This window comes from Kryptolebias marmoratus, linkage group LG16, assembly GCF_001649575.2.
Source record: "Kryptolebias marmoratus isolate JLee-2015 linkage group LG16, ASM164957v2, whole genome shotgun sequence".
In the NCBI taxonomy this organism is placed as follows: domain Eukaryota; kingdom Metazoa; phylum Chordata; class Actinopteri; order Cyprinodontiformes; family Rivulidae; genus Kryptolebias; species Kryptolebias marmoratus.
The window spans coordinates 15330383-15357715 of NC_051445.1; the positions used below are offsets into that span (position 1 = coordinate 15330383).

Genomic DNA, 27333 nt, shown 5'->3' on the forward strand with positions numbered 1-27333 from the left:
GTTTATCGACTTTTTTAAGTTTATAGACGTTAAAGCAAAGCATTTAGATCCTGACGTCACATTAACTGATGAATTCTGGGAGGTAAAGGCGGCTGTTTCCGGTTTAGACCGGATATGGACTAACTCGTGCATTTGGACGCCATCACTAAAATCCTCTTTTATAAAAAAAGGTTTCTTCTTTTGTATCTTGGTTCGTTATAATTGAAATACCTTCTCACCTGTAGTTAGATACGCTCCGGAAAAAAACATGTAGGAATGAGGTCATTATGTTGACGACATTTCATATTGTCATAGCGATAAAGAAACCTACCGCAAGGTAATTTTAAAATCAAATACCTTCAACGAATCGTCAGCTTTTACTTGCACTTGTGGGCAGAGGTAAGTAGACTACATGCACAAATAGTTGCTGTACTTTGTATTTAAACGGGTAGCTAAACAGTGGCGACCTTTCAAAATGGTAAATATAGTTAGCAGTGACTAAGCTGGTGTGGTGAAAGAGATATGGCTACTACAACTCTCCGACTTATTGTACTTGACCTTTTGTTTTGCACTTGATTTACTCTCAATAACGGTTTGTGAGTGGTACAAAGAGTTGAATTATCTAAATTTCTCAGGAATCAAATGAAATCTCTTTAGAGACGCAGAAACAACAAATAGGGAAACGATGACGTGATACGTTAGAGGTGAAGGCACGCTCGACGAGGATGTGCGCATGCGTACTCGCAGTTTGGCGAAATTAAATTTAAGTTTAATATGGTCTCTGCCCCTATTTAGCTTGTAAATATTTTCTAATAGACTTGAATACAACTTTGATTCTAATATAGTCGCACCGAGCTATTCCTTAAAATGAACATTTTCGCAAAATTGCTTTATCATTATCGCCTGCTACTGAAGGCGATGGTGTTTTGTCCTCTGTGTGCGTGTTGGGTTGTCTGTAACGTTAGCTAATAACCTCATGAAACTTGCAGAAAGTAATCCTATGTAGACGTGCAACTGATTAACTTTTGCAGTCAACCCGAGTCAAGATGGCTGACACAGCCAGCTGACCCTTTTAAAATAAAATTTAAGCTATAACTCGAAGAACTTCGGATATTGAGCTAAAGTTTGGTCTGGTAGAAGGTGAGAATGAGCAACCTCAACACTTTCCTATTTCAGACATCTCTGTTTTAAATTTTAGTGTCAACTGTCATGTTAGCAAAATATCTCATGAACTGCTACTATGGATTGTAATGAAACTTTCAGGTAATGAGGGCTGGATACACATGTTATTTTTTTTAACCAATCCAGTTTAAGAAGGCTGCAACAGCTAATCAACTTTAGCCAACACAGAAATAGCTTTCAGTTTTAATTTAATGTCACCTTCACCATGTCTAGATGTCTAAATCGGTGACTCCCATTTCCAGTCGTCCATGAATGCTATCCTGCATGTTTTAGTTGTTTCTCTGCTCTTCAACAGGTCTTCAAGTTCTGCAGAAGCCTGTTAATCACTCGCTCACTGTATCAAAGCAGAGAAACAGCTAAAACGTACAGGATAGCGTTCCTCAAGGACTGGTCTAAATGCACAGAGCTGCTGTCATGTGATTGGCTGATTAGCTGTTTGTGTTAACAAGCAGTTGAGCAGGTACACATAATAAAGTAGCCAGTTCTGACTGAGTTGATGAGCTTAATGGTTACTTTGAGCAGAACCAGGACCCAACGGGTATCTGTCATTCTAAAACTTCAACCTCAATAATGAAAGTTGCTAACACAACCTTGTAAATCTTTACGCTGCTCGCAGATTTCTCATTTCTGTGTTATCTGTGTGGAGTTCTGTGGTCATTTGCAGCAAGATACAGCACCTTTGTGCAGGCTGGGCCACTTCCAGCATGAATATAATAATTCTCCCAGATTAACCAAGTTATGAGAGTTCATGGTGGTGTAAAGGTTTATAAATGGGTATTTTAATAAACCACCATAAAATGTTTGACATTAAATTTGATTTAAGATGACAGCAATCCACTGTGTTCTTAGCCCTGCTGAGACCAGCCGTTTTCTTGTCAATTTGGTCTAAATTAAACTTTCATTATTCCAAACTGGGAGCGTTCAAATAGCTTTCTTGGAAAGGTATTTGTTCATAAGCTTTCCTCAGAACTCCTCTTAAAAAGATCTGGATTATCCCTTTAGTGTCAATTATGCTAAAGTCAGAGTAATTTGTCCTTTATTGTCTTTAATAATATTTCAACATTGTAGCAGTTTGTCCTCAAATGTTGAGCTATTTAAGATAATATTTGTAATTAACTTATTTAAGTAACTGTTAGGATGTATGGATTATTTTTTTTGTCATTTAATCTTTCTGGAAAATAGTTTTAACTTCTGCACCAATGGTATTGAACCATGTAAATCTGGCATAATTTAAATGTTCATGCTAGACATGACTTTTGAAAATGTGTGAAACTTGTACTGTGGATTTATTCCAAACGCAAGGTTAATTCCAAGTTTTGTTTTTTGAATTGCAGAAACAGAAGTTGCCTTGGTTGCTCCATATGTGTGAGGACTCCAGCAGTGATGGAGAATGGCGTGATACCACAGAATCACAGGCGTACAGCGTACACGCAGAGTCCACATGTTGGGAATGTGGCAAAACGATCCGCGACTTGAACAGCTTGATGTTTCATTATAGAAGCCACAATATTGAAGCCACCTGTCACATCTGCAAAATTACTTTCCGTCGCCTGACCTCGCTCTCCACGCACCTGGAGAACGCTCACTTGCCACCCTCCTGCTTCCAGTGCCGCCGGTTTTTTCATAACGTGTGGGACCTGAACAAGCACGCAAAGACACATTTGAAAAGCTCTGCATCATTTCAAAACAGTTTATTGTATAAGAGCAACAGCTTTGCTAAACAGGCGACTGAGCAGCAGAGCGCGGTCTTAACTCATCATAATTCACACAGTTTGAGCACCGTACAAGAAGTGAAGATGAAACAGAAAAACAAGACGTCTGAAAACGGTGTGAAAACTAAAGCGGGCAAAGATGATAAAAATCTTGGCAAGAAAAGTTGTTCAAAGAAAACCAGTTCACCATCAAGCTCTAAACACGGCAAGGCAGCGTCTGCCTTTTCTAGTAAAGTTTTAAAGCGCTCGGGCGTCGTGGAGCCCACCTCTTCTGAGAGCAGTGGAAAATGTTCTTTGTGCGACAGGGGCCCGTTTAGGTCACTGAAGCAACACTGGCGTTACTGCACGGGCAAGAAGATGAAATATCCATGCATCATATGCAAGAAGGTACTTCCTTCTAAGGCAGATCTGCGAGTGCACCACATGCCGTTGCATTTGTGTCACAGCTGCGGTCAGGTGTTCCCCAGCCAGGCCGCATACTCCCGCCACCAGTGTCGCAACGCCGGCAAATCAACTCTGGTGCTCTTTTGCTCCGAGTCAATGCCCAAAGTGTGTAACATATGCAAGTCCTTTTTCATCTCGGAAAAGACTTTGTCAATTCATGTCACTAAAGTTCACACGTCGGTGGTCAGCACCAAAATATGTGTTGTCACAGATCCGTCACTATTGACTGAAAAAAGGGAAGGAGCGGGTAGCACAAAAGTCCAGTCACTAAGTGTACCAAGGCAGGCTGTTAATGGGGGAGGGTGTTTGGACAGAAATCAAGAAGCATCTCTGCCCAGTGTTCTGCGATCAGATCTGTCCTCGCTCCTAGCTGCTCCACTCTCAGGCATGCCTCCTGCACCGGTGTCGACCTCCTCGCTCGTGCACCAAATTGCAAACCAAATTTTTGGCCCTTCTCCTCCCGGTACGTCTGGCCTGCTGCCACACAACATGGACTCTGAGCACGACTACTCAACGGGCACCATTCTGTTTGAGAACAAGAGCCGACAGGCGGCTTTAAAGAAGCACGTGAAGTCAGGCTGGCGCTCCAAGGCCCCTCACCCCTGCAGGCACTGCGGCGCCATCCTCCGGCAGCCGTCCTCCATCATCAGCCATCGGTACCTCCACCGGGGCCAGCGCTTACACCGGTGTCAGTGCGGGCGGGCGTTTAAGCACCGGCTTCACCTGCTGCGGCACTGCATTCGGCACGCGGAGGCCTCAAACTACATCTGCGCCACCTGCGGGGAGACTTTCACGGGAGCAAAACTCTTGGCGCAGCACGTCATGGGAAACCCATGGAAAAAGTCCCGTTCTGGACGCTTATTAAAATCTCCTGAGAAGAACAAATGCAGCATGCCCTTTTTATGTGACTGTGGGCAGCTGTTTCTAAGGCCTTCTGCTTACATATGGCACCAACTTAAAAACTGGACCAAAAACGAATAGCTGAAGTCGTTCGGGACATTACAAGCCATTTTTTTGTATAAGAAAAAAATGAAAATAAACTCCTGTCTGTAACACAACTGAGGTTCAAATTAAAATTGCACATATCATATGGTAGTCACGTTTCTTTAATTCATTTAGAAATGAAAAATCAAAGTAAAAAACAAAACCACATTTCTTCTGAACTGCTTTGAAATTAAAAACACGTTATGGTCTGGATGGGTAACATGTTTTTATATGTGCAAATGACACAAAGTAAACTGGATTAGAATAACCTTCTAAGCATTCGACAAGAAAAAAGTACAAATTAACCCAGAGGGAACTTTTCTTGGGTGTCAGTCCAGTTTATAGTGTAGGAAAAAAAAGGTAGTCCAGTTCTGCAGTTTTTCACTCAAAGTGCATTCTTATCAGGAAGTGTTTTTTATTTTATCTTTAGTATTATATCCAGTTTTTTTTTCTTTGAGACACTTAGGTAGTTCTTGTTAATCAGAGGCAAATTAATTTCTCACTTTCTTTTAATTATTATGCAGTTGTGATTTTTTTTATTTTATTTTAAATGCTGACAGTTATAAAAATGTGTGTATATGTCCTGTCCACTAGATGGAGCAGTTGAGTCATTAATAGTTGGATTTAAAAGACTCAACAGGTGTAAACTACTACATGCATTTTTTGACAATTACAGCCTAATATGTAAACACGAGTTTTGATGACAAACCTCTTGTTTGGAAATAAAGTTTCTTTATACAATGCTTGGAAATGTCAAATCTGTCATTTTTAATGCCAGTTTTTCTTTGGATTGCAACAGGGAAGGAAAAATTTATGGTTGATTTGATCAGTTTGCAAGCAGTGATCAAGTGAGTAACCATTAAACAGTCTGCTACTGATAATGTGTTTCTGAAACTGCTACGGCTGACTAAATTGCTGCGTAGAAATCAGAATTTAAATGTAAAATATTCCACAGGAATTGGGCGTTACATCATTAAAATCACAAATATAAAGTGAGATTGTATTCGTCGTTTATAAGATTCCCTACTTCTCTGTGTTTGAGATGATTTCGGTTCTTTTTTGCACCGTCACAAATAAAGCTAAACAACACAACAGACTCCTCTAAATTTCCCCTCCCCCACAGTTCACGTAGGTCTTAAATATCTGTGATTTTTACAGCAGTGAGTCATTGTGCAGTTCACGTCATGTTGTGGCCTCAGGATGTGACCTTTTTCATAAATGTGCTGGTCCTCCCAAGTGGTTCAAAAGTCTGTAGCAGCTCTATGCGGGGATGATTTCTAGGTACTGTAGAAGAAAAGGCTACAGACGCCTCTTAACTAGGAGTCGAAATCTTGTCACCTGCAGAACAAATGGGACAAAAACATGTTGAAACGTTTCATTTCAGCTCAGCTACCACATCCTGCTGCATCCTGTCAGCACATCTGCGCAGCGCATCTCAGGCGCACATACCATAGATGCTGTTTTACCTGGTTTTTAGGTTCCGGTGATGCAGAACCTCAGACAGCAGCTCCGAGGTCTGCTGGAAGCAGCGAGTCAGCTCATCCAGCTTCTGCTCCATGGAGAGGATTCGCTGCTCCAGCTCCCGGTACGAGTTGTTCCAGTTGGCGCTGAGGTCGCACATGATCATTTGCATCTGCAAAACGACCCAACAGGAAAAAAATCAACCTTTTTTTTTTTCCTTCCATATATAAAGCTATAAAACTTTAAGAGATTGTTCAAATCTTTCATGTGAGGCTCTGTGGAAAGATTATGCACAGTAAGTATCTTACTGGCTGTAGATAGCTTTCTGAGCAGCCTCCGTTTGGAGAAACACCAGTTTAATTCTGACTGGATTGATGAGCTAACTGCTAGTTTGAGGGAGGCCAAGACAAAAGTGGATCTTAAAACAGCTCAAATCTCAAAAAGACGATTGCATTTCATGCAGCGTTATCATTAAAAACTATTAATTTCATGTTATTTGAATATTCCAGGAGAAAAATGATTTCTCCTTCACACTGGATTGGAAATGCTACAGCTAGCTGCTTCTGTTGTTTTTTACGCTTCTAAATAACCGTATAATTCTATGTAAGTAACTGTAGGTTTCTAAAGCTGTGTTCGCATGAATTGCTAAGAGATTTTTAAGATTTGAGTTTTAAGATGATGGCATCTTGGCCGCACTCAGACTAGTGATTATCTGATCAGAATTAAACTATTTCTCCAAGTTGAAGCTGTTCAAAGAACTATCTACAACAGGTAAGAAACTTAATATTTCCACAGAACCCCACTTCAATGCATCAGAATTATCACTTTAATCCATAAACTGCTCATTGGTGCTTCTCATTTGTGAGATTTTATAGCCCACAAAACATCTGAATGCTTAGAGACAAAAACAAACACTTTTTTTGTTGTTTTTCTGAAACATTTGCAAAATATTTCCGTGGCCACCTGTAGTTTACCTTTGGGAGGTCCACCATCTCACTGACGTAATCTCTCAGTTTTCTTTGTTTGAGGCGTAAATGTCTAAATCTGAGGTTTAGAAGAAAAAAAAAAAGGTCGTTAGGTCTCAGTTATGTGAAAGTATTTCAAACATGAGCGCATCTATATGACCTCATTCGAATGATTGCAGCTGAAACATAAATGGAAATGGATCAAACCTTTTCTCTTGTGTTAAAAGTAATTATCATATAAAGCCAGTGATGTTATGTGTTGGGTTTTAAAACGCTGCAGTAGGAGTTACGAAGTGCCCATCTACAGACGAAGCAAACTATTTTTGGACAAACAGTTCTGGAACAATACAGTGTGATTTGGGGAAAGAATATGCTGACAAATATTCCACTAATCATGGAGGGGTCATGCTGAGGTTGTTAAACAACTATAAAAAAGAAGAGAAAAAAAGGGATGCCAGGGGCTTTTCTGACATCCAGGGGTGGAAAAGAGATAAATTTAGCATCACAGAGGGATGAAACCAGAGGGGGGACCCAATATTGCAATCAGAATTTAGCCTCTGAGAACATAAAAGCGATGAGGTGATGGAGTCTCTTTACAGTGGGCTGTTGAGGTGTGGAGGTTCCTCCTGCTCATTCTTTGCACAGAGTGTTTATTTATAATGATTCAGTCCAGTTTAAAGCAGGAATCCCTCCACACAGGCAAACACATGGTGCCCTCACACATGTTGTCCTGTTGACAGGATAATGGGCCTCCTATGGACGTGCTCCCCACACAAGACCGGCTAACAAATCGAAATTAAAGGGCCCAGCATTTCTTGAAGGAATGCACATCACCCGCCACCTTTCAAGGCAGAATTTTAGACTGAGATCATCTTAAATTGTAGCGATTTTGGTGAAACCTTGAAAATAACATTAAGCGCGATCTCATGCAACATTGTGAGATATCACACTCAGACTCTGTGCTGTGAGTGACTCTCAGCTGCTTCCACGCCAACTTTTAGTTCAATATCTTGTAAAATTGACGTTCTATCCATTTTTGTGTTGTCTAATGTTGATTAGCTGTGGTGGCCATCTTGAATTTAATGTCTACAAAAGTTAATCAGTTGCAGAGGTGCATCCATTGATTCATAAGATATTTTGCTAACAGACAAACAGGGTTGACACCAACAGTTAATGCTAATGTTTTATGCAATTGTCTCATACCATGAGTAGTACTTAGAGTATGTGTTGTGAATGACTTTCAGCTACAGCTACACTAAATTTAAACACAATATCTGTAAAATTGACTGACTTAAAGTCATTTTTGTGCTTTCTAAGGTGAGCTGGCTGTGGCAGCCATCTTGAAAGGGGTTGGCTCCAAATGTCAGTTAGCTGTAGAGGTACATCCAATGATTATTTTCTGAAGGCTTCATTTAAATCTGCTCAGTGGTTGATGAAATATTTTGGTAACAGACAGACACTCAGACACAGGTGAAACATTAATGCCTGCCATTCAGCAGCAGGTGATAATTAGTAACCTAAACCATCCATTTTGATCGGGGACTGTGGTTAAGCACGTTGATACTAAAAGGTAATAATCTGTAAAATATGCACATAAACAAGGGTAGACACCTCTGTGTCTTTGCTCAGATTCAAACACGCCTGTCATCCTGCCTGAGGGAGGAACTCACACTCTGATGGCTTCCAGAAGGCATCGCTGGTGTCTGCGGTGCTCGCCGTGGTTGCCCTTCATCAGGTTGGCACGATGCAGAAGCCAGCATTCTCTCAGAACATTCGCAGCAGCATGGCGGATCTGGAAAAAAGAGGCGCAGAATTCACTGAGCGGACCGATAAGTCTGTCGAACTCTGAAGCTTTAATGCCAAATATCCTGCGCAGGTTCTTCACATCTTTTGAGCGTTTCAGTACAGTAAAAGTGTGAGTTCATTAAATCCAAATTGATTTTTCTGTTCCATCTTTTCAACTCTGTGATGCTGATTTGAGATAATAAAGAACTATTAGATCTTATTTTCACGCACACACAAAAAAAGCTTTAAACATAAGTCCAGACAGCCCACACTCGGGCCTTTCAGCACTTTTCACTTTGGTTCTATTTGTGTCTGTTTGTTTTCCGGCACAAATCACTCCAACTGCCCCGCTATGATGTCACTCTGGCCCTGCTGCGGCGACTATTAATAGAAGGCTGTCAGTGTTTGCATCCAGATGTCTTCCCTTGTTCCCATTTCGTTCAAATCTGGACTGCAGCAGATGTAGCTCCGAAGGATGCACGCGTGCGCACGAGCCCAATCAACGGCACGCACGGGCACAGAGATGCACCTAGAGACAGGATGCAGCCACCAGAGGACAGGAAATGGTTGTATCCTCCAAAGCAGAGCAGCTACTGCCGTAAGGGTTTGCTGCAAGTGTTTGGAGAGGAACTGCAGCTCTTCGAAGAAAACCTAAACTCTAATATTGTACAAGTCTGAACATTTAGGAGTACTTCTAAGGCACATGAACTAAATGTATTTCAAGCATTTATGCCTATTTTCTCTGCTGTCTTGTGAATAAGCAAAACCTTCAAATCTGTCCCAATAAGATAAAACCCTTTTTTTTTTTGCACAAACATGAAGCTTGTGCAGTTTCCTGCCCACCCCGCACAGACCTGCACCGACTGACGCTTCTTTCCTGACAGAGCTGAGATTGTTTCCTCTGTTTGACGCCTTGAAAAGACAATAAAGAATTTGGCAGACCTCGTCTCACTCCTCTTTCCCCACACTATCCTGTTCTCATGCGTGTCTTTTTCGAGGAACACACAAAAAAAGTTATGAAAAGAGAAACAGAAGCAGATTTTTCTGAGCAACATCCTGCTGTCTTTGCCCGCTTTACTTCTTTTTATCTTTTAACGTGGAAATCATAGTTCTAAGTTTTAAATACCTTTTTCGAGTAAGATTTGCTGTATTTGTAAAAGTAATTGTTTTCTGAAAAGCTGTCATTAAACATTTACTTTTTATCCCTAATAGAAAAATGTTCATGTTTTAGATTATCCAAAACAAACACTGCATTGTACAAAATGTTTTCTGGTTATTCAGCACAAAATTTTCTTTATTAAGATAATAAAGAATAGTAATATCAACAAACATAACAGTAATAAATAATATTATTGTTTCATACATTGTTAAACTACTTCTGTATATTTTGTGCTATTTTAACCATTCAAAAGTCCAAATGTTCAGCTTGATTGGAAATTGTGTGCTATGACTTTTTGTAGTTGTAACTTTTATACTTTTCAAAATATTTATTTACAAAAAGATTCCCTCATAGAAATACACTAAGATGTTGACAATTTCTTCAAATCATTCTTTGCTTTGAAATCTACTTCAGCTTAATTGCTCGATTTTTGTCTTCCTATGTGTCTTTTAGCTACAATTTTGCTCATTTTAGCTTCTGTTTTACTTGTTTTAACTTTGACAACTCACGTTCAGCACATTCAGCAAATGTCATTCAGCGCTCAGCAGTCACAGCGTTTCAGAAAATGCAAATTTCTCTACTGGGGTTAAAGCCAAAAAACTTCTTTTGGCTGAATTTTTTTTATATATACTTAAATATATTACACCCCCAACCCACCACACATTTGAGAGCCTTTTTTTCTGTGTATCAGTCACTTCCCAAAGGTTTTCCCAAATTAGCAACACTGCTTGGCAGCAGGACCCGCCCTGCTCTGCTCTGATTGGATAAAACTTTGGCTCCGGTTCGGTTTATTTGTTAAAAGCAGCGTCAGTTTAATCCCTGTATTATAATTAGTTCAGATGGCTTTAACAGGACCGCAACAAAAAAAGAACTTTCATTTTTCTTCTTCTCATTTTTATAGCAACAACATTAATAGATGACAGAAATCCCTCTGGGCCTCGGTCCAAATGAAGGAAATCCACCGTGGTGACGGAGAACTTCAATCCCTGTCTCAAGTTTACATCAGCATTACTGGATTACTGCTGGATTGTAGGAAAATAATAAAATCAAGCAATATCACATACTTTGAAAACAGTTAGGTTAAAACAGTTAACGCAGATAAGGAAAACAATTTTCAGCGAACAGATATAGATAAATGTCCCAATTAGAACTTGTCCTCATCTTGGTTAACAGGTAGGATTTGTGTGTGTTTCAGTGTCTCATAAAAACAGCATTTAAGTGAGTTCAGAGAGTTCATGCTTACCCTTTTAGAAATCTGAATGTCCATCATAAAGAAGTGAACGTGTTTCTCTCCTTTGTTCAGTGCCAGCTTCTCGGTAACGATGGCAACCAGCATGGCAGTGCACGCTACACCCTAGAACCCAACGCACACACACACACACTGTTAACATATATTCTGCACAACACAGGTTTCCTCAGATTGTAATTATTACTTATAAGTCAAACAGGAAACTAACCGAAAATTGATCTAATGTCTGACTTGAAATGAGAACAGTTTAAATCTCAGAGCTTCGTTACACTCAGTGAAAAGGAAGTGTGCAAAAGAATCAACGTGGATCTTCATACAATGGTTAAAATGATTTCTACAGATAAATCAAGCTGTGTACACACCAAAGTTGAATGGTTCAACAGACCATTTCTTGGTGCTGCTGGACAGAAAAACTGTAGATTCTTCCAAAATCTCATTCAAATAATACCACAAAAAGATGCATTCTAAGATATGAACACAACACAGTGATGAGTTCATGTTAAGGAAAAGAGTTTACCTGTTTCTCCTGTTTTTGGCTTGCAGTAGAAAAGAGGGGGGAAAAAAAGAAGAGAAATGGCAAAGAGTGAGCGTAAAAGAGATTCAGGGAGAGTTTTGAAAGATGTTTTTATTGTTTACTTTAACTACATATCCATCATCTGCAAAACCCCGACTCTTTCCCCGGATCCATCCGCACACACGGATGGGTTGTCAGTCCCTGAAAACGGCTCCAAACAGAGTTACAGCTGATGTGGTGACTGGAGAGGTTTCAGTCATATTACAGGTGTGAGCATCAGCTATAACTCCCAGAACCTCCCTGATGGGAGTAGGAATATTCTTTTCTTTTCTTTTTTCTTTTTTTTCTTTCCAAACTATGGGCACAGGTTGGCACGCCCTGCTGCTGCAGCGATGCCAAATGCAATAAACCACCTAAAAATGGATACGGTGGAAAGTTTTCCCTTATAAGGGGGAACTTATAAAAAACTCGGCAGATGGAGAAATGCGGAGGGAAAGATCAGGAAGACTGTTTTCCACTCTGTCACAGAGGTGTGTGAATCAGACTCGTGCTCACATCCAGAACCAATAAAATGATTCTTATCTGCTCGTAGTCAATTTTTAAAGTGGCAACAAAGAGTGTCACCTTTTAAACATCCACACTAGACTATCAGTGTCTTATTTTAATGTAACTGATTTGTACCAGATTTCTTTTCCTCATTCCTTTAATCTTTAACTTTATACCTATTTCAGTCTCAACCTTAACATTTCTTTGTATTACAGTAAAATCTATATTATTGTACAAAAGAAAGCAAACAAAGGTCTCCCAAGGACACTTTAAGTTATTCCCCCTAATGATTATAAAGACAGGAAACTGTGACAAACATTATCGGATCAAATATGTTTGATCACTGAGTGAATATTTAACAGAAAATAAGAGCAAAGAGGTTGCAGTGGAATAAAAAGGAGTGAAACAAACCGGGGTGGGGGTTGGGGGCATACTCAGGAAGAAAATAGAGCCAAAAATAAAATAGATGAAACAGATAAGAGAGAAATGAAACTAAATCACTGAAGGGAAATGTAACAAAGAGGCAGAAATACAGTATTCTGACCAGAAAAAAACATTTTAAACACTTACTCTTTTTATTTTCTCTTTAACTAAAAAAAAAGCTAAAGGAGAACAAATTAACAGCTTTTTAAAACAGTAACAGCCCCATTTGCATATTTGCAAATCAGTTTAGCCTCCCAGACCATTTCCAAGGGTCATGACCAACTTTGCATAACTTACTAATCATGGCCTCAGCTCCCTTAAAGCAATAACAAACTAAACATTTGTATTATTGGGACAGCAAGGCATCAGTTATTGACTGTATAGACTCAGTAACTTTCTTTTTCTCATCACTGTACCTGGAGAGTGCCTTTTATTGACCCAGAAAGACTAAATTTGGAGAAGATATTTCAGTATGTTTCATAGTTTGTCGTTTGTCTAGTCTAGAATAATTCCCAAAATTAACAAAGAACACTAATGATTGCAAACCTTGTCTTGTAGCTTAGTTATTTGCTGCACTGTCTCCATGTGGTTCAGACTCTGAAATAACTTTTGTCTCATTTTTCCTCTTCCCTCCCCATGTATCTGTTTTGATGATTCCTGATCTTTTCCGTCTGACCAGTGGTCATCAAGGTGTGTCATATTTTGATATATTGATCATTAATTTCAAGATTTACCGTGTAATGCAGTAGACTAATTTCTCTGTTCTTTTAAGCTAACAGAGAGTATCTGTTAGAACAAATGTCTTCAAAAGAAAAATGGATTGAAAAGTTTTGCAAACACTTTTAATTATAGTAGTGTGTACTCAAACTTACTGGTAATTTATTACATGAATTTATTATATATAAAGGAGTATCATAATATATCTAGTGTACCCTAAGTGCTAAAGCTAGTTGTTGCTACTGCTGCTATTTGTGCTTGGAAATAACTATAGAATTTTCATATTAAATAACTCTGTATTGCAAAATTAACAGTGATATAAGGTTTATAAAATAATGTTCACAAGAACCGTTATGAAGGTTTTGAGATTAGGATTGTGTAAGGATGGCAGTAATCCACTTTGGTCTTGGCCATGCTCAGACTAGCCATTTAGCTCATCAGTCCAGTTTAAATGAACTATATTTCTTTGAACTGAGGTTGTTTAAAAAGCTATCTACAACAGGTAAGATATTCATTGTTCATAACCTTTTCACAGAACCACATTTCAAAATATCTGAACCACCCCTTTAAGGGCTGACTGCAGAATCACCTCTTGATGTAGAGCTCAGTAGAGAATTGAAGTTCTACGGGAACAGAGTAGGCGATAAAACAAAGAACTGATAAATTCATAGCAGAGGCAAGGATATTTGGACCTGTTAAGAGAGAGAACCCAGCACGCTGAAGGAACACACTGTTTCTGTGTTATCAGGGTGGTTGTGGAGTTCTGGAGGGAGTTTTGTTCCTAATAAATGGCAAAGTGAAACAAAGATAAGACTCCACTCCTTCAGCTTATCAAACCCAGCATTACTTTCACTTGTTTCAAAACTGCTACTGCTTGGTTAATAATTCATCTAAAAAAAAGCCTCCTCCTGGAACACAGCTTCACCTACCACATTTCAGGACGATTGCATTTGTTATGTGTCATATTTCCTCAAACAGAAAACCTTCCTACCATGACACCAGTGAAGAGACACACGGCCTTGCCACAGCTGGTGTTGGGTGCAACGTCCCCATAGCCCACTGTGAGGAAAGTGATGGCGATGAGCCACAGGGCCGTGTCCATTCGGCCCGTCGATGCTTGGCTTCGCCTGCAGGGGGGGAACAAGTGGACTGTCAGGGAAACGTCTTACATTCTGTGCATTCCTATGGGTCCCTCTGCAGTTTTTTAGGTCATGTCATATTTTTAGTATAACTACAGAAAAAATTCTCAGTACCTCTTTAAATTTAAATTTTAAAGGACCATGTTCCCTGTCTGGTGTAATGATGTTTTGTTTAATAATGCTGAAATAAATTCAGTAAATGTTTTATTGGGTATGTATTGCAATAAAGGAGTTCAAAGATGCCTATTTAAGTTAAATTAAACAACTTCTGTCAACTTCATAAGGACATAATTACCAGTTGGCAATGGATTATTTGTCTGCAAATCAGTCTGCCTTTTTCATTAATGCAAATATTCATTAATATGCAAGATTAATCTTGATGTGGTTTTTCTCTGTGTTGCAAAATCCCCAGAGCCACACAATTAAAGCTTAGAGAGAGTTGGATATCAGTGGTGTATACTGACAATAAGCAATAATTCTGAAAGAAATTTTGATTTTATAACTCTATTTGAGTTATACTGACAAAAAACCCTCTTTGAATACAATTACACATCAAATCTGACAATTTTAGGAAAGTAAAAATGTTAAAATGCTGTATAAACTGTTTAATTTGTCCATAAATCTTCCTACAGCTCAGATGAATTTATCCCTTTGTATCTTCCTGTCGATATCACATCAAGGCCTATGTGTTTAATAAAGATGCAGTTGACAAATTAAACTCTGATATCAGAGCAGGAAGGGTTAGTCAGACAGAAAACTGATAAGTATAAACTAGAAAAAACAATACAAAGAACAAGTGCAGTGTGCACTTGGGGGAAAAAAATGAGTTATGTAGATGTAAGACTCTTTATGGGATTGTAGCTGTCTCTTACGTTTGGTAATAAAGAATTCTGAAGAACAAAGGGTGAAACTATTTAGTTTCAAAATGATTTGTGGCTTTAATATTTATCCCTTCTGTGATCATTCATTACTTTTGAAAAATCCGATTGCACAAGACTGAGATGGGCACAACTTCCAATTAAATGTTGAATGTGCAGATGACCTCAATAAACATAAATATGCTGTTTGAGCAACAACAACAACAAAAGATTATGACAATAAAATCATTTACTGGAAGTTTTAAGGCTTGAGAATCCCTGTAAATGTTCTAAGCATCTAATAAGGACATATGTTTATGCAATTCACAATATTTTAACTATTATGTAATTTATGTGATTTAACTTAAAACAAACCAAATAAGAAAAAAAAATACACAAAGAACTACTGTAGTCTTAAAGTGATAAAAATGGTGGATTTTGAGCTGCTGCACACATTCACAGAAATTAATTTTAATGCAAAAAAGACCTATTTGTTTTAAAAGAAAATAAATTAATAATCAAGGCACAATTCAAAATGAAATGGGAAATAACCCCTAATATATCACTTTTTGTACCTTTAAATTTTACACTAAGCATTTAGGCATTTTTGTAGTTTACAGCTAAACTAACTGTAATTTGTTGTGTTACCCTACTGGAGTCTTTATGTTAAGATAACTGTCTGATTTGTTGTGTTAGATTATTGCCCTAACACTGACCTCAAAGCATATACATAATTGAGGGATATAAATGTGCATTGCCTTAATCTAATTTCTTCTTATTCTCTCAAACTTTACTATATTTAAAAGGTTTTTATCCTGTTATGTGTTTATTTTGTTCACTAAGAGCTGTTACTGAACAACTATGCAGAATTTTGTGAAACTTGCAATAACAGCAAAAACAAAACCTGTACTGATCAGTCTATACCTCTCACACAGAGTAAGCATCCAGGACACGGTGAGCCAGAAGAGGAGGATGAAGACCAGCAGTGTACGTGCCGGGTGTTTGTTCATCAGTACCTTTAGGACAAAACGAAAGGTGAAGTTGATATTGTTGAGCGAACCGATGCTCCTGTAGGAGGCACTCAGCAGCACTTTACTGTGCAGCAAAATGGCTCTGTGGACCAAGTACAGGCGGAGGAACATCAGCACTGATAACAGCATATCCATGTCCAGCAGGGCCTTGTGATGACCGGACACACAAACAGGAGCAGCGGAGGAGGAGTTGACGTGGTGCCCCACGTCCCAGTATGATCCTACTGGGTGGATGATGCAGACCAGCAGCTCCAGAGTGATCACCAGAATTCTGTGGCTTGTCATAGCGATTCGCCAGTCCACCTGGTTGTGATCAATGATGAACAACTAAAACAGAGAAGAGGACAGCGGAAAGAAGCAGAGAAAGAAAAATTGATGAACATACTTTTACAGATAAAAACTCTTAAAATAATGTCACATGTTGAAAGAAAATCTACCTTCAAATTTTTATTCTGAGCCACCGGAGTAGATTTGCAGAACTCAAAGTTTGAAAATCTTTGTTTATCTTCCTACTCTTTGTTGTCTTATTGGTGCTCGGAGTTGATAAGAGTTTGTTGGCTTCTCCTCATCTACCAGCTTTTTTGAGAACTAACCACAGTTTCTCAATGGAGTTCAGATCCGGGATGTTTTCTTGCCTTGAGTCCAAAGTTTCAGAGTCCTGATCTTATAGACACTGTACTTAAAGTGTCTGGATTTTGTCTGGATGGTGATGTTTTGATCTTTATTAATGGCAGGTTTCAAGGGTAGAATTGTGAGTAAGCCCTACTCCTTTGAATTAAACGAGTGATAGTAATTCCAGTTCTTTTCTGGGATCCAGATCATTTTGGTTCAGCTCACCAAAACGAGTTTGAGAGTCTCTTTTGGATCTCAAATAGCTCCTCCTGAGATCTCGAAAAAGACTAATGAGAAGCAACCCCACACACAGCTCAATTCAGGCGGCTCTGCTGTGTGCATGACATAGGACTCTTGGTCTTTTTTGACAAAAGATTTTCCAGGCGGATTCATCAGAGAAAATAACTTAGCAATGTCAGTCTACCCTTGATGGTTTTCCTGGATAGAAGCTTTTATTTTCGTCACAATACAGTTGTCCAAAAGTCTCACTCTGTGTGCAGACACACTCACAACCCGCATGCTGAAGATTTTAGGCACTTCACTGGAGGCAACACAGTTCTGTGATGCACTCTTCAGGATGAAACAGTTCTGATGATTCCTGGACACTCTTGAACCTCTCACTTTAAAACTCTTGATGATCCTGAAAATGTTCCTTCAGGTAAAGCAGTTTCCTTTCACGTGAAGCCATTGTGATGCAAAGCAATGATAGCTGCTCACTTTTCTTCATAACTTTTGCTAAACACAAGGCAATCATCTACCCCTCTTTTGCACCAATCAGTCTACTAATTGGATTGATGGACTCAGCTTCACCTGGGCTTATGATAAAACTTTACTGAAATGTATTTAGCTGATAATTTTTTGCAAAAATTCAGGGAAATAGATTTTGTTAAATAGAAAATGATGGCATGCAGGTACTGACATATACATTTGTATCTTTGTCATTTTCATTTTTCCACTTGGATTCACTCATTTGAACCCTTTGTCACACTTTTATTTTCAAAGTATTTGAGCTGTTGTTACTTTTTTGTAAGCCAATGTATTGTTAGGATTAGGCTTTTTTTTTAATTTTGGTTTTTAGCTGCTGTTTTTCCAAAAGAGCATTAGGATCTTGTTAGGGAAATGAGAGGATGCATTGTCAAAATAAAGCCAATTAGCTGATTAATGATTTTTTTTTCTTCTGAAGACACATTTTTAAACAGCAGTAGAAAAAACAATCTGTGACAAGCTACCGTCATTTGTAAAAGTAAAGTAAAAAACAGGGTTCAAAGCTTAGAAATGAGAGCTAACTTTAAAGATGTGCTTTTGATTCAGTGAGTTACTTTTCCAAACAGTTATCTCACTTTTTGCTTAAGTTCAATTTAGACACTCTACAATGTTACAACATAATAAAGAAAGTATAATTGGCATGTTATGATTTTGTTTTCTGTTTTTTTCTGAGTTTCATTTAAAGTTTGTTTTTTGGGTTTTTGCCATTTTTTTGTTTTTCAAAGTGTTTACTTTTTGATTTGTGTTTTCTGAGCTCTCTTTGTCTTTGCCTTCCTTTGCTTAAATTTATATGCGACTGTCAACTTTACTTTTTTTATATATCATTTCTTGATTATTTTGTCGCTGTTTAACTTTTCCTCTTAACTGACTTACTTTCACTGGTTTCACCAGGATCTTGTTTCTTTTAGTTTGTGTTCAGTACATTTACCATCACATGTTTTCGACTAATTTACTCTGTCAAACTGAAACCTAATCATTAAACTAAATGAGGCGACACGATTCTTTGCAGAGGCTTAGCGACTCCACCCTAAACCTACTCTTCCTTATCTCCTCCACACACTTGGAGCGGACTCCTTTTATATGAGATGCATGAGATGAAACCAGTCCGTGGGGTCACAAACCCGTTAAAGACACGTTAAAGAAATTCAGCCCTGAAAAGTAAGACGGATCTGCGTTTTAAACACTTGTTGTCCGTGCTGCAGTTAACCGCCCGCTGTGAGTGTTTGAGGGCAAATAAAAACAATGTTTACTCTGCTTAACTTCAGCCAAATCCCTTCATGTATATTGACTTCACACACCACGGCAGGGAGCCATGTGGACTGGAACAACATCACAGCTGGAATATTGTGTATGTGTGGGCTGAGGTTTTCATCCAGGCTCTTTTTACTCATACAGCAAATACTGTACAACCCAGATAAACAATGTTGAGACTATCATCATTGACCAAGAGCTCCTTCTGCAACAGTTGCCATGAAGTACCTCAAACAAAGCAAACCTCTAACCGAGCTCATTTGGAACCAAAAAAAAAGACAAACAAAAAGCAGTTTATTCAACATAAAGAAATAAAGCAAACTCACCCTGATGTCCTTATAATGGAAAGCTACAATGAGGATCAGGAGACATCCCGTGGACAGGCTTATGAAACAGTTGATGATCAAGGAGTCTTTTGAGCCCTGAGAACAAAAAACAAGCAAAGCATAAAAGTGAAAACTCTCTGTTACAGCAGAAGTTTGTTTAATTTCTAATTAAGTTTTTTTTCCTAACACCCTGGCAGTTTTATAAGCCCGATTAAGAGCATTGCCAAATATTGATCTGAAGAAGATTGACCACCCGCTTGTTATTGTGTTGAGTTATGTTTTTGTCATTTTTGCCACAGCCTTCAGATGACTTTAGTTTCCCCTCTTTCCACATATTACCGTCCACCTGTTTTCCATTAGCTATCAGCACACTTGTCGTGACTCATTATTTACTCCTACCTGTATAAATAAATATACTGCTGGTTCTCCTCACTGCATTGTCAGATCCTCCTGTTTCGTCTCTGTACTCCTGACTGCTTTGTGTTGTTATGCTGCCCAGGATTCCTGCTGTTTTTTTGTCATTAAAATTCAAGTATTGTTCCTCCTGCCTCCTGAGCACCTGAATTTGGGTCCTTCCAACATGCACTGTGACATTTGTGTTAACTTTTAGGGCAATGCATCAAGCACCTTGGTGTATTTCTTTCTTGTAAAAGCTTATACTACAACCTTCAAGTCGTCTAGCAAGAACATTTAGGCATTTCCACAATGCCAGTTTTAAACTAAGGGAATTGTTCTTTTTAAGTACTTCAACAGTGGGCTGAAATTCCTTTGATTTTGTATAGACAGTGTTGGTTTCTAAGGGGAAAAACAGCTGAGGGCTTTTTTTAGACATTAGCTTTTAGTTGGAGGAGTTTACCCTAATTTGTTTTTATATTCATACTAAAGTCATTTATGTCAGTCTTTTATTTCAACATGATTGTTTTATTGCATAATTTTGTGAAGCACTTTGATTTTTTTACCTGAGAAAGGTGCTATAAATACAACTTTGCTTCCACTTACTTTCCTCTGTGTCTCTGAAGTGGGTGGAAAGATTGGAAGGTGCTGCTTACAAATCAGGTTGAAGTGTTTTCATGTTATATTTTGAGAGGCGAGGTTGCTCGTAGGGCTCTACTGAAATATTTCTAAACAGACAGAAAATATCTGCTAACATATAGTTATTACTGTTTGGTTCTTCAGCTGTTTACAAACAGATTGAAAACAGTGTGATTTTCAATTACGCCTGTTTGTCTCTGTGGCAGCATATTGCAGTTGATATTTGAGTATATCGTGTGCTTAAATGTTAACTTGTTTGGTGACCAAAATGCACCATTAACTGTGGTAAAAACAATCTGCCATACAAAGGAAATTATTACCCTCTTTTATTTCACAGTCTGGAGTTACTGTTTTCCCAAGAGACAGCAAAAATATAGATGTTGTTAGACTGCAAGAAAGACATGATTTCTCACCAGCTTCCCACCAAAACACAATAAGACTGCCAACTGTGTTCTAAATGGTGCATTTAGTGGTTTAAAACACACAAAATCTTTCTTCTGCTGAATGTAGTCAACCAGATCAGTGTGGTATATTTTCAGACTTTCAAATATAAATTCAAAACAAGTCGGTAAAAACAAATAGTCAGATCTACTTTTAATAACTGTAAATTCTCAGTTATACTGATCAATTTTGGGAATGAACAAACTGCTTCAAACACTTTTACCTCCAAAAACAGAGGTATTGAATAGTTAATCTTTCCTAACGTTTGTTTTATTACCATCTTTAGCGTAAACACAGATAAAGAGGCAGCAGTTTATTTAAAAAATAAATTAAAAAATGAACAATATAAGATACCTTTTCTAAAAAAGACAAAACAAAAAAAACATATTTGTTTTTCTTTTTTGTATCTACAGAAAACCCCAATGATTCTTGTGTTTCCACAAAGAGATTGACCAGAAATTTAAAGTAATTAGGTCTCATGAAAAAAGGAATTAATGATTCTATAATGAACTCAAGAAAAAGTGTGTAAAAAGCCACTAAGCTGCTGAAATGAGTGTGTTTGTAATTAAATACTTTCCATGCCATGGCATTGACAGCTGGAGGCCCAGATGCACACACTGAGAAATTGTTTGCAAACCAAACGAAGAGCTGAAACACCACACAGCCTCACGTCAGCAGGTTAAAGAGTACCTTTACCCCATGATTCATGCATCCCAGAGCAAGTGGTGCAGCTTGAGTGGAAGATTTTAACAGGAAGTGGTTTACACTTAAAAAGATAATTGCAAGCTTTCAAACTTGGGGAAGCCTGAGCCTGTAGGTGGTATTGTGTGACGTCCGTTGGCAAGGTACATTGTTTTCCACAGTTTCTGCCGTAGCATCCGCATCGTTTCTGTATTTCATCCAGGACTCATTAGGAGACCCCACAAAAAGCTCAACATTTCAAAAACGGGCCATAACAGAGATTTCAACAGCGAGGACGCTGCTGAGTTTTATAAAATTGTTTCAGTAACATTTTCCTGTTGGAGAGCCTGGTAAACCAATATCATAGACTTGGATTGAGTCTGAGCCACTTTCACTGAGACAGGCCACCCAGGGCATGACAAATAAACTCAGCCAGATCTGGTTTGCATGTTGGGATATAAACAATTGAATTTTTGTACCGTTCACATAAATAACAATGCCGTAACGTGACTAGTTCCCCCCCACTCTGTTAGGACAGGTTTCTCAGTTTTCAGGCAAACGCTTCCCAATTAACACAAGTGAGCTGAAAACTATAGCAATGCATTTGGCTCAAGTAAAGGAAATGAAGCTGCACAAAATTTGCAAGTTTCAAACAAACAAAAAAAAAAAACTCCATAAAGACAAACTCAACAGAGTAAACACCGCGTGAAGCTACAGATTCTTAGAGTGAACATTTGACCCTCTGCAAAAATCACAGGGAAACAGCGACCCATAACAGCAGCCATCTGACAGTCTTAGACTTTTGCTTTCTGTTTTTCTTAACACAAACCAGCATCACAGCTCATTTGAATGTTTCTACCCTCTGTTTTGTTTTAATAAACCCACTCAGGTCTGACTCGCAGCCTAGTTCTTGCCATTTATCTTGTTAGGCCAAAGCGTACCCCTGAGCAGTAAAAGGAGGACAGGTAAACACAATGTAGCACAGTGGTTTGAGATTTGCTTATTTGCAAAATGGCTTTGTACTGTCTGCAAGCTTGGCTTTCAATATGTGGGTTGTGTTGCACAGTGACGTCAAACCAAGTCAATTATTGACTTGTTTTTTTGGAAAAAAAAAGAAAAGAAACAACAGATGCCAATGCAATGTAAAAGCTTAGAGACAAATGTATCAATATTATTGGGATTAAATCAGCCTGCCAAAATTGCAAAACTATTTGACTCTGAACTCTACTAAACTGCCTCAGCGTGTTTTGCAGTCAGACAAAAAGTTGTAATTGGTTTTACTGTTGGTATTGATCAGAGGGAAGTCTAACCCTAACCCTTTGGTGCTGTTTGGGATTTTAAATTTGAGACTCTTATTAGGAAAGTGACTTAACTGCTTTATTTTCCCATTTATTTAAGCATATATTTACATTGTATTTATGTTATATAACAGCTATAGAGCTGAGCAACAGTTTTAAATCCTGCAAAATATTCAAACAAGCTTTGAACATATTAGATTAAAAAAAATTTAGTGGCACTGTTGAAAATTTAAAACAATCATTTCAACTTTGACAACTCTATGCAAAATTCTTTATTTTTTTCCTCTTACTTGGATCATTTTGCCAATAACAACAAATCTTTTAAATAATTTCTGAGATTTTAAAGAAGGCTTACGCACAATGCAGCAATTGCTTTGTTTACTATATAACAATGTGTCTGTATATACAGTCTCTGAATAAATAAAATGTAAAAAAATAAAATAAAATAACCAAAATATATTCAATTGTTGGCAAATACAGACCATAAAAACATATAGTTCATATAGTTTCTGCAGTCACAGGGTATGATGGCGTATTTTAACTGAGTTTGAAACCTGACTACATATTAAGACAGCTACGGCTTCTGGATCATACTGTATATTACATATAAAACAACCAAAAAAAATTAAAACAATGGTTGACCTTTGAAAAAAGCTGTTCCTGTTTATATTAAATCAATTTTCAATGTTGATTTGTGGCATAAAGTGGATGGTGGTTTCTGAATCAGTTTAAATGAGTACGGTGAAGCAAAATAATGGTGACCTGTTCAGTGATTTTACACGAGGTGTTTATGTGTCTGTGACAAAATCTTACATGTGTTTCAGAAGTCAGACATTTCTAATAACCGAAGCTGTTGACTTTCCCCTTATCATGCTTCGTTTATTCTTCTTTTTCCTTAAAGGACTAAAAAACTTACAGTTTTGGAAACACAAATGGTTGAGTAAACATATCTCATCAAAATCATTTGATTTGCCCCTAAAATTTGCACATTCAGCCTCAGCGTGGGAACGTTGTTTGGAAATGTAAAGGTACTCCAGGAAATTTAAAGGAATGATGACACGAGGTCGCATCCAGTCCATGCACTCAGAAGCGCACACTCATGGCTTTAAGCACAATCTAAGTCAGGATGGAGAGACTTTTTAGGCTGGCCATGAAAACACCATAATTATAAACTAAATGATGTGGAAAGATAGCCCGGAGTGCTGTTAACAATCTTGCTGCAGGGGGAAGAGGTGAAATGTGGAAAAATGTTCCATAAATAGCCCTGTTTTCATGCGTAATCATGTAAAGGTATGCTTGAATGAAGCTTTGGAAGCTGTTGACAGCAATCTGCAAAGCAAACAATCTGCAAAGCACTTCAGAAGTTTTCTTCTCTTAGGGACTGACTTGCTACAAACCAGCTAAATTTTGAAACAGACCTCAATGGCAAAAGCTCAGTTTTCCTCATGACTCATGGTCATCATGTGAAGTGTAAAGATAAATGCTCACAACAGTTATATAAGCAATGTTTGAATCAGTAGTGCCGCCTCTTCAAAATAATATGCTTTAACTGCACCACAGAACCCGTTTCCAGTGCATCAGCATTTCCATGGCTTCGAAGCTTTACTTCTTCTTTTTTGGGGGGAGGCCGATGGGACAGCACCTGTTCACCGTTCATGTTTGTAAACTGGAAAAGAAAAGTGCGCTTTTCTGCCAGCACCGTTAATTTCACCAGGCCCAGCTCTCCAACTGCATCAGGTATATATCAGCAGTGTTTCCCTCAGTCTGTCAGAGAAGTGTGGCTGATGTTTCGCTGGAAACGTGGGGCCCTTTTTTTTTTTTTGACGCTGTAATCAATCACCGACTGTTCGGCGTGAAGGAGTGCGGCTTGCATGAGAACTTTTTTCCACATGTCGAGCTGGCGTGTGCTGCTCGAAGTCATGGAGGGAGTTAATAATTGGTTGATTGTGTGGCCTGGCATTGTTATCCTCTGAGATCTGCATGTTAATGTCATGAGTCTGCGCACCAAACTGTGGATCTGGAAGTGGAGCTGCTAATCAGTCGGTCAGAGGGGTTCAAAGCCCAGGTGCAGAGTCTGCTGCAGAAATGGAAGAGGTTTGTGTTGTCTGCTAATCAGGGATGTTATGACAAAAAAAGGATATAAAAAAAGGATAGAATTTTGTTTGTTTTGTTGTGCCTAATATAGTCTGTTTTGGTGCTTAAATATGTCAACATTAATAGACAGCAAAAGTTCAACTTAAACAGAAGCAAAGCAGGTGTTTCCAGATGTAGCTTCATTTTAAAGCAATTGTTCATATATTTTTAAGTGGCGTTCTGTGGAAGAGTTATAAACAACTACTTTATTAGCTGTTGTAGATAGCCCTTTGAATGACTTTTGTTTGGAATCAAAAGTTTCATTCTGACCTGACTGATGAGCCAACAGCTAGTCCGAGTGGTGCCAAGACCAAAATGCTGTCATCTTTAAACAACTCCAACTTTTATAGACCTATCCACCACTGTGAAAGCTCAAGTTAAATGATAATTTACATAGGATTTTATGGTTATTTGCATGTGCAAAATAGCAAGAGCAGCTATTTGTAGCACTTCTGGTGCAGCTTGGGGCACTTTCAGCAGTAATTTCAGAATATTCACAGCAGTGTATACTGCAAAATTTACAGCAGTGTAAAGGTTTTAAGATGGTGTTTGCATGAACAAGTATGAAGTTTTTAAGATGGCGGCAATCCGGTATGGCCTTGACCATGCTTGGACTAGCTATTACCTCATTAATTTTGCGAGAATCAAACAGTGTAGTCAGAATTAAACTCTATTTCTTCAAAATTCAAACTGAGCTCTCTACAACAGGTAAGATATCATTAGTGATAACCTTTCTGCAGAACACCACTTCAAAAGATCTGAACTCTCCTCTCCTGATGTAAAGAGCAGGTTTTCATTTTTATTTATTTATTATATGAGTTAGAGCTGTGGCGTCCAATGGTGGGCTTCAAGAGCCATTATCCTGCATGTTTTAGCTGTTTCCTGCTCCATGTCTTCAAGTTCTGCAGAAGCCTGTTTATCACTCATTCATTCAAATCAGGTGTGTCAAAGCAGAGAAACATCTGAAACATGCAGGATTGTGACCCTCCAGGTCCAAGATCTGGCATCCCTGAAATAGAAGATTTACCTCAAAGTGCCTTGACCAGCTGAAACACCCAGAGAAATGATGTTATTGTTTAAGTGATGCTCGTCTTTATTACACGTGTACTCAGACATTCAGTTTAACACCTTTTGCAAATAGAAAAAAAAAATGAGCAAAAATGACATCATCTCAAATTGAAGGGCCACATATTTATACAAAAAGGGAACATGCTTCATTTCTTATAGCTGACCAAGTGAAATAAAGCCACACATACTGAGTGAATGTTTGGAAATATAATCTCCTCTTCCACGCTGGATCAACAAGTCTGACTGGATCAGCTTTTCAAGGCATTATTGGCAATAACTTGGCGAAACCTACCGGTTTTATAACATGGGGGCATATTTCGGCGTGGATGATCATCAGCAGTATCCCCAGCAAAGCGGTGCTCAGAGCCAGCGCGCACAGGCGCTTTTTGTCCTCTATTAAAAACTTTCTGTCTCGAAGTCTGTAGAGGTTGTCCCCCTCAGCGTGCCGCTTCCCCAACAGCGTCAGCGGCACGGACACCTCAGCGGAGACCCCACAGTTTCGGCTGATCGCGTCGTAATCCACTTTGGAGTCGCCGCGCAGGCTGCGGCTCGACCGCTCCATCTCCAGAGCGCACATGAGGCGTCCGTCCTCCTCCTCAGCCTCTCCTGTCCCCCCTGCGATGTCCTCCCGAGACGGGAACGGCATGATAGTCCGACGGGAGAAGTGCGCATAGGCCCGTCTCGTGTTCGCTGCTCAGCTCATCGAGTTAACGGGATCTCGGACTCGCTCGGCCTCCTCTCCAGCCAACCGGCGCGCCGCGGTTACGCACACTGATGTCTTCTGCGCGCTGCCCCGGGCTATGTACTCCGGCTTGCTCATTATTCTAGGAGCGAATGCACACGGGCACGAGCGCGCGCGAGAGAGCGTATCCTTCACATGCGTGGTGTATTTACATGGATTTACTACCGTCTCGGTGCATAAAGGTGCAGGACGACAATCTGAAAAAGCTGTTTTTGTACGGTTTTGTCGATTGTTTTGGATAAGGCTGATCAAATGTGACAGAGTTTGTTGGAATAAATACATTTTTAAAAAAGCTTTAATTATCAGAGGACAAGTCGTTATCAACCAACAATATGGACAAAATTTGACCAATCACTATAAATTAAACTTGCTGTACTCAATGAAAACTTGAACACTGCATGCCTTCAAGCTGGATTGTTTTTGTGAGCCTAGATTTAAAAAAAAAAAAAAGTTTATCTGTCTCTTTTCTGTCCTCTCATCCTGAGCCTAGTTCTGCCTGAGGCATCTTCCTGTTAAAAGGGAGTCATTCCTTTCCACTGTCACAGACACTGTTAAAGATTGGGCCAAATAAAGAACAGATGCAATCTGGTAACTTCCTTATATACGTTTTTTTTTTTTTACTAATTGGCATTTCCTCATGTGGTGTATGTGACTGCACTGTATTATAATTGATTAAACTGACTGTAGATTTAAATCTGAATCTGTTTTGAACTGATTTTTTATTGTAAAGCGCCATGAGACAACTTTTGTTGTGAATTGGTGCTATAAAAAAATAAACTGAATTGAAACTGACTTCAGGCTAACAGGTGCACAAGTTGAGGAAAACACACATTTGCA

At 38.8% G+C, this 27333-nt stretch overlaps 2 protein-coding genes across 4 annotated transcripts; one reads left to right on the forward strand and one right to left on the reverse strand.

Annotated features, from left to right (window-relative positions):
• Window positions 1-95: 95 nt before the first annotated feature.
• On the forward strand, window positions 96-4578 carry si:dkey-79d12.4 (zinc finger protein 594). 3 transcript variants are annotated; one of them, XM_017439679.3, is made up of 2 exons: window positions 96-378; window positions 2496-4578. In XM_017439679.3, exon 2 carries the CDS (start codon window positions 2523-2525, stop codon window positions 4296-4298), a length of 1776 nt encoding a protein of 591 aa, XP_017295168.1. In that variant the 5' UTR covers window positions 96-378; window positions 2496-2522; the 3' UTR covers window positions 4299-4578. The 3 variants fall into 3 exon arrangements, with proteins under 3 accessions (XP_017295168.1, XP_017295169.1, XP_037836357.1); XM_017439680.3 differs by having other exon boundaries at window positions 96-316; XM_037980429.1 differs by lacking the exon at window positions 96-378 and adding an exon at window positions 1302-1621.
• Window positions 4406-27064, reverse strand: kcnn4 (potassium intermediate/small conductance calcium-activated channel, subfamily N, member 4). Its single transcript, XM_017439681.3, has 9 exons — window positions 26047-27064; window positions 19102-19197; window positions 16041-16474; window positions 14112-14247; window positions 10915-11025; window positions 8398-8519; window positions 6737-6806; window positions 5768-5934; window positions 4406-5639 (listed from the first exon to the last, which is right to left on the reverse strand). The coding sequence occupies exons 1-9, from the start codon at window positions 26398-26400 to the stop codon at window positions 5636-5638; spliced, it is 1494 nt and encodes a 497-aa protein (XP_017295170.1). The 5' UTR covers window positions 26401-27064; the 3' UTR covers window positions 4406-5635.
• Between the last annotated feature and the right edge of the window lie 269 nt (window positions 27065-27333).

Excerpts from the sequence above, each read along its gene's own strand:
- si:dkey-79d12.4 (XM_017439679.3), top strand. The coding sequence starts at position 2,523 with ATGTGTGAGGACTCCAGCAGTGATGGAGAATGGCGTGATACCACAGAA.
- kcnn4 (XM_017439681.3), bottom strand. The coding sequence starts at position 26,400 with ATGCCGTTCCCGTCTCGGGAGGACATCGCAGGGGGGACAGGAGAGGCT. Across the intron at positions 16,475-19,101 it reads TCCATTATAAGGACATCAGG|TTGTTCATCATTGATCACAA; the intron begins GTGAGTTTGCTT and ends TCTCTGTTTTAG. Across the intron at positions 8,520-10,914 it reads ACATTCAGATTTCTAAAAGG|ATCCGCCATGCTGCTGCGAA; the intron begins GTAAGCATGAAC and ends TCTTTTTTCCAG.